Genomic DNA, 7,520 nt, shown 5'->3' with positions numbered 1-7,520 from the left:
AAAAAAAAAAAAAAAAAATTAAAATTAAAATTAAAAAAAAAAAAAAAAGAAGACCCAGCAGCCTAGTATTTAAGTATTTAAGGATTCTTGCAACATGGCCTTCAACCATTCCTGCCTGCTGCCTCCTCTTCACTCCATACCCTTAGACACTCTCTGTTCTCATTAGACTGTGCCACAGGCTGCTCCAACACATGCCCTGTCTTCCTTCCTGCTATTTCCTCCATGCTATCTGCCCCATCCCATCTAGACTTGACAAAATCTGAACCATATTTAAAAATCCATCTCTAGTCTCATGTCTTCTTTAATTCTATCCCTACCATCTTTGTCTTCCTTTTTTTAAGTTTCCAAGCACTTGAAGTTGAATTTGTGCACAATCTAAAACTATAGAAGGAGAAATTACAGTCGACCCTCTGTATCTGGGTTCTGCATCTGTGGTTGGTTGAATCGAAATTATTGGGAGGGAAAAATGGATGGTTGTGTCTATACTGAACACAAAGACTTTTTTCTTGTCATTTCCTAAACAATACAGCTTAACAACTATTTCCATAGCGTTTACGTTGTATTAGGTATTATGAGTAATCTAGAGATGATTTAAGTATAATGGAGGGTGTGTGTAGATTATATGCAAATCACCATTTTATGTAGGAGACTTGAGCGTCTGTGGCTTTTGATATCCTAGAACCAATCCCCCACAGGTGGCAAAGGATGACTGAAGCGAATGTTTTGATTTATACTACTAATTGTCATGAGAAGTTTAAATAAAATCATCAGTGCTTGACATAGCAAATGATGAACTACATATGAGTGTGGGTTTTTTTCAGGTTCCTCATACCATGCACCTGCTGTCACCCAGCATGCGCCCTATTTTAAGGGTACAGCCGTTGTCAATGGAGAGTTCAAAGACCTAAGCCTTGATGACTTTAAGGGGAAATATTTGGTGCTTTTCTTCTATCCTTTGGATTTGTAAGTGTAATTTCTATGATGCTTTCATGTCATTCTGAGAGCAAACACATATCCTGTTCCCGCACTGAATTGTCTACCCCTAGATACTCTTGTGAAAGGAAGGATTCTGTCTGACCCTTTATCACCCCTGGCCTTGTTGATTACAGCTGGGATCTGTAGCTGGTTTACAAGTGATAAACTTCAGGGGTGGGATGGTATGACCCTGTGCTCTGGAGTAGTGCTTCCCTAAGCCAGTGTATGAAAGTTTTCACTGGTCTGGGAAAAATGAGAAAAGTAGGCATAATGATTTTTTTTCAAAAGCAACTTTATTGAACTGTAATTTTTTTTCTTAAAATGTATGTTCCCTTTCCCCATTTTTTGATACAATTCCTAAAATAAAAAGGTGAGGGGAGGTAATAGTACTTTTGCCAGCGCAACACTATAGTCCAGTGAGGACGGTTAACCATTTTGCCTTTTTTACCCTTAGCAAGTTGAACTAGTTGCTAGACTACTAGTTGTTAAAATCCTTGCTTTTGAATTATTTAATGAGAATGTCTGTCCTTTTTTTCCAGCACCTTTGTGTGTCCTACAGAAATTGTTGCTTTTAGTGACAAAGCTAACGAATTTCACGATGTGAACTGTGAAGTTGTTGCAGTCTCAGTGGATTCCCACTTTAGCCATCTTGCCTGGATAAATACGCCAAGAAAGGTATCGCATTGCACCCCTAACTTTTGCTCTTACGAACTTGCTTGGAAGAATCTAAATTTCTAGCTATGCTGCTAGACTATCAAGATTAAATTACTCAAGGGTTTTTGTTTGTTTGTTTGTTTGTTTGTTTGAGACAGAGTCTCGCTCTGTTGCCCAGGCTGGAGTGCTGTAGTGCGATCTTAGCTCACAGCAACCTCCGTCTCCCGGGTTTGTGCCATTCTCCTGCCTCAGCCTCTCGAGTAGCTGGGACTACAGGCGTCTGCTACCATGCCCGGCTAATTTTTTTTTTTGTTTTTAGTAGAGATGGGGGTTTCACCATGTTAGCCAGGATGGTCTTGATCTCCTGACCTCATGATCTGCCTGCCTCGGCCTCCCAAAGTGCTGGGATTACAGGTGTGAGCCACTACGCCCGGCCAATTAAATAAAGAATTAGAAAAAGCACTTGTAGTCCCAGCTACTCAGGCGGCTGGGGTAGGATGATTGCATGAGCCCAGGAGTTTAAGGTTGCTGTGAGCTATGATCACGTCACTGCATTCCAGCCTGGTGACAACGAGACTCTGTGTCTAAAAAAAAAAAAAGCAATTTGAAAAGGCCTATAGTATTAGCCAGGTTTAAATCTTCTTATGCTCCTTTCTAGCTGTGACCTGGAACAAGTTACTTAACTTTTTTGTGCCTCAGTTTCCTCATTTTCATGATACCTACTCCTGGGTGGTTTCGAGGAGGCAGTAAGTTAATAGCAGTGCTTGGCCCATTGTTCAATTACTGTTTCCTGTTGCCATTACCGTTGGTCTCAGACAGTATGGTACACAGTCAGGAATGCGGCGAGGCTGCGCTGTCTAACAGTCGTGTTTGCGTTTTGATTAGAATGGTGGTTTGGGCCACATGAACATCGCACTCTTGTCAGATTTAACTAAGCAGATTTCCCGAGACTACGGTGTGCTGTTAGAAGGTCCTGGTCTTGCGCTAAGGTAAGATCCTGTTTCTGATGAACTTAAGATTATTTTTCATGTTTAGTATCAATTCTACTTCTTAGGGGATTTATGTAGACCTTGGTAAAGCATTTTTAAAACCAGAAGATGCTGGCTGGGCATGGTGGCTCATGCCTGTCACCCTAGCACTTCGGGAGGCCAAGGTGGGAAGGTCACTTGAGTTCAGAAGTTCAAGACCAGCCTGAGCAACATAGTGAGACCTCGTCCCTATTATATTTAAAAAAGTTAAAATTCATCATAATCAAAAAATCCTTAATTTTAGTCTTTCATAAGCACTGATAAATGCCTCTTGCAAGGGTTGGCGGCCTCTCAGAAATGCTGAGACATGCGTGTCCCCTCCACCACCTTGGGTCTGTTTCTGAAGAAGGCTATCTGCGTCTTGAGGCCACACTGCTCCATACTCCCTAACTATGTGGGAGCCACTTCCATGGGGACACACACCTGACAGTGAAGCCATCAGACTCTTTGCAGAAGGGGAGACTAGCAGGGTAAGAGGTAGTCTCTTGGAATGGTGACCATTTTCAGCCCTGGAACCAAACAGTCCTGGGTTTGATTTTTTTTTTTTTTTTGAGACGGAGTCTCGCTCTATTGCCCAGGCTGGAGTGCAGTGGCCGGATCTCAGCTAACTGCAAGCTCCGCCTCCCGGGTTTACGCCATTCTCTCGCCTCAGCCTCCCGAGTAGCTGGGACTACAGGCGCCTGCCACCACGCCCGGCTAGTTTTTTGTATTTTTTTAGTAGAGACGGGGTTTCACTGTGTTAGCCAGGATGGTGTCAATCTCCTGACCTCGTGATCCGCCCGTCTCGGCCTCCCAAAGTGCTGGGATTACAGGCTTGAGCCACCACGCCCGGCCAAACTCAGCTACTTCTAATAGCTGTGCGACTTTGGGCAAGTGATTTGATTTAACCTTGTTGAGCCCCAACTTTTCCATGACTAAAATGAGGAGGTACCTCACAGGTGGGTGTGAGGATTAAGTAAGTGACACAGCTAGAGTTCTTAGCATAGTTACTGGCAGCAGCTGTTAGGATTTCTGCCCCAGAATGTCATTTCTATCTGTATTCAGTCCCTTATTAAACCTTTATTCCTTTGAGTTTGAAAAGCTTTCAGTCCTCAGCAGCTCCACATTCAAACATAACCTTCCTGGGAGGGATGAGAACTTGGGCCTTAGAACTGGCATCTTGAAGTCTGCTGAGAATAGGAGTGAAGGAGGGATTGGGCAGAACTTGACCTCCAGGAAGGAAGAGAAGGCCCTCCTTTTGATGTGCTGTGCCCCAGTTTTGCTGGGGGCTGGTCAGCTTAAAGCCCCTTCACCTGCCTCTCTTGCAGGTGATCTCTGGCCTGCTTTCTTGGGTTACACCTTGGATTTTAGTGCTGGGTGGCATCTTAGAGTTTGGGCCTTTTTCTCTCTCTCTCTTTTTTTTTTTTCTCTTTTCGAGATGGAGTCTTGCTGTGTTGCCCAGGCTGGAATGCAGTGGCGTGATACCGGCTCACTGCAACCTCTGCCTCCTGGGTTCAAGCAGTTCTCCTGCCTCAACCTCTCGAGTAGCTGGGATTACAGGCACGCGCCACCACACCTGGCCAGTTTTTGTGTTCTTAGTAGAGATGAGTTTCACTATGTTGGCCAGGCTGGTCTCGAACTCTTGACTTTGTGATCTGCCTGCCTCAGCCTCTCAAAGTGCTGGGATTACAGGCATGAGCCACTGCACCTGGTGGGCCTGTTTGTTTAACTGTAAAGAGATTATCAAAAGAATGCCTAGGTCTTTCAGAATTGGCAATGGCCAGAGAAAGGGTACTGGCTATTTTTCTTCTACGGTCCCCTTCCCTATGAGAACTCACTAATTTTGCAGTTACTTCCGTACCCATTTTAATATCGAGATTAACAAGAGATAGAAGCTGAGTCTGGCTTATAAGACTTTCGGGAGTCTGTGGCCCTGCTCTGTCCCAGCTCTGCCTCTGCTTCTATTGGTGGACTTCAGCTGGCTGCACTCTCTGGGAACAGTTTCACCTGAAATTCCAGGCCCCTAGTGCCAGACCGAGGGTGGGAGAAGCACCTTTTTACCCTGAGTTTTCTCTAACCTGCCTTTTCCATGAGTGATTGATACCTGGAATTTCCACATCCTTTTAAGACAAACTGTTAAAATCTGTAGGTTAAATAACTGGACACAGTGACACACACCTATAGTCACAGCTACTTGGGAGTCTGAGGTGGGAGGATCAGTTGAGCTAGAAGTTCGAGGGTGCAGTCTGCTGTGATCACACCTGAGAATAGCACTGCACTCCAGCATGGGCAATATAGTGAGACCCTGTATTTAAACTAAACAACCAAAAAAACTTCTGGGCTAAACATATCTGCATCTGTCACGGTAACACCAACACAGAAGATAAACACAGACCACTGTGGTCGCGTGGTTCATCTCATTACATGCTGCTACGTGATTAAAAGTGATTGGCATGGTTTTCTGTTTTGCATAAACTTACAGCCTGTACATTCTTTCTACAAAGATTTTTCCCATAGGATTTCCCCCCATTTACCCAAGAATTCATTCATAATAAACAGTTGTTGAATCCAGATAAAATACGTATCTGTCTCTTCCCATTTGCCTATGAATTTCTTGCCAAGATGTGATACAGTAGCTTAAAGAATGCTTGCCACGTCACTAATAGTCTTCGCTCTCTCTAGTCAGTGACTTTCCGACACTGTGACATTCAGGGCACTGTGTGAGTTTGTAAATGTGACCATACTGCAAGCTTTTTATGGTGACTTGGATCAGTACTGCCTTTGTTAAAGCATCTGTCGTCAGTAAGAGATGATAAACTTTTTGCACAACAGTGAAAACCCTCCCTTTAAGCATATGATTATGCTTAATAAATATTTTATTAAAAGAATTAAAGACCTAAAGGGGAAGAAGTTAGACTGTTCTAGTTCTGGTACTGTTGAGGCACTGATGAGGATAAATGATCATGCAGAGGTCTCTTCATCATTGACCCCAATGGAGTCATCAAGCACTTGAGCGTCAACGATCTCCCAGTGGGCCGAAGCGTGGAAGAAACCCTCCGCTTGGTGAAGGCGTTCCAGTATGTAGAAACCCATGGAGAAGTCTGCCCAGCGGACTGGACACCGGATTCTCCTACGGTAGGTTTTTTTCCCCAAAAGCAGTGAGGTCCGTGTTCTCTCAGCCTCGAGAGCTATTGACCTGAAGTATCCACAAAAGGGAGCAAGCGTGCAGATGATGTACAAATAGGTGAAGCTGCTATGGGATAGAGGGGGTGGGGTGGGGAGCCAGGAACCAATTATCAGAGAGAAGCAGACCTTTTTTTTTTTTTTTTTTTTGAGACAGTCTTGCTCTGTCGCCCAGGCTGGAGTGCAGTGGCATGATCTCGGCTCGCTGCAAGCTCCGCCTCCTTTGTACACGCCATTCTCCTGCCTCAGCCTCCTGAGTAGCTGGGACTACAGGCGCCTGCCACCACACCTGGCTCATTTTTTGTATTTTACTAGAGACGGGGTTTCACTGTGTTAGCCAGGATGGTCTCGATTTCCTGACCTTGTGATCCACCTGCCTCAGCCTCCCAAAGTGCTGGGATTATAGGTGTGAGCCACTGCGCCTAGCCTTGAGACAGGCAGGCCTTAATGAAACTTTGATCTTTGTGTTTTAAAGGAAATCTTTAAAAGTTTAAAGAACTTTAGGTTAAAATTGGGGATTGCCACTCAGTTTTGGGCATATTTACCATATTATTATGGTAAAGTCACAGTTACCTAATTAAGCTTTTGTATTTTCAGATCAAGCCAAATCCAGCTGCTTCCAAAGAGTACTTTCAGAAGGTAAATCAGTAGATCGCCCATGTGTATCTGCACCTTCTCACCCCAGAGAAGAACCACAGTTGAAACCTGCTTTTATCATTTTAAAGATAGTTATTTGTAGAAGGCAAGGAACCAATTATGCTTGTATTCATAAATATTACTCTGAATGTTTTGTTTTTGTAATTCTGGCTAAGACCTTTTAAACATAGTAGTTGCTAGTACAAGGAATCCTTGTACAGAACATAATTTGCCTATATAGAAAGCGATTCTTAGATCATGTCTTCAGTGGAAACACTCTTGTCTTAGCCTTACTTGAATCTTGCCTATAACAAAGTAGAGCAACATGCATTGAAAGCATCTGATCAAGGGTCCTGAAATTTTCATCTTGAATGTCTTTGTATTAAACTGAATTTTAAGCTAACAAAGATCACCATTTTCAATTAGCCGTCTAACTCTTGCAATGAATGTTTATGTGATTGAAGCAAATGTGAATCATATTATTTTAAAAAGTGGCAGAGTGACTTAACTGATCATGCATGATCCCTCATCCCTGAAATTGATAGTTTATGTAGTCATTTTACTTATTTTATTCACTAGCTAACTTTGTCTATGTATATTTCTAGATATTGATTAGTGTAATTGATTATAAAGGATATTTATTGACTCCAGGGATTGCATTTTGAAATTACAATTATTTTCTTTGCTGAAGTACTCATTGTAAAACATAAAATAAACATATTTTAAAATATTTGCATTTTACTACCATTAACTGTTGGGTCAGCTTATTCTGGGCTCTCCTTTCCTTCTCAGATTACTTCAACAAATATTTAGTGAGCATTTACCTCAGGGGCCACAAAGAGAATAAGATGCTGGTTCCACACTCAAGGAACTCGGTTTAGGGGCAAGACAGATAGGGAAACATTTACTCATTGTTTCAGTAAATCCTTGAGTGCCTACCCTGCACCAGGTGCTGTTTTCAAGGCACATGAGGGAACAAAGGACAAACCCCTGCTTTTAAGCTCTTACGTTCTACAGGGGAAACACAATACATGTAGTAAAAGTAGAGTGATTGGTGGCCGGGCG

General features: G+C 43.0%; 1 protein-coding gene across 1 annotated transcript in view; it reads left to right on the top strand.

The window, feature by feature from the left end:
• Positions 1-7,202, top strand: part of PRDX3 (peroxiredoxin 3) — an 11,143-nt gene extending 3,941 nt beyond the window's left edge. Inside the window, exons 3-7 of the mRNA XM_017849769.1 lie at positions 822-963; positions 1,515-1,650; positions 2,515-2,618; positions 5,606-5,771; positions 6,417-7,202. Coding sequence (XP_017705258.1) covers positions 822-963; positions 1,515-1,650; positions 2,515-2,618; positions 5,606-5,771; positions 6,417-6,470 — 602 coding nt within the window. The 3' untranslated portion in view covers positions 6,471-7,202. The remainder of the gene's footprint in view (positions 1-821; positions 964-1,514; positions 1,651-2,514; positions 2,619-5,605; positions 5,772-6,416) is intronic.
• Positions 7,203-7,520: the final 318 nt, after the last annotated feature.

The sequence above is a fragment of the Rhinopithecus bieti genome, unplaced genomic scaffold (genome assembly GCF_001698545.2).
Source record: "Rhinopithecus bieti isolate Rb0 unplaced genomic scaffold, ASM169854v2 scaffold_33066, whole genome shotgun sequence".
NCBI lineage: Eukaryota > Metazoa > Chordata > Mammalia > Primates > Cercopithecidae > Rhinopithecus > Rhinopithecus bieti.
This window is presented reverse-complemented; position numbering and strand designations above follow the sequence as displayed.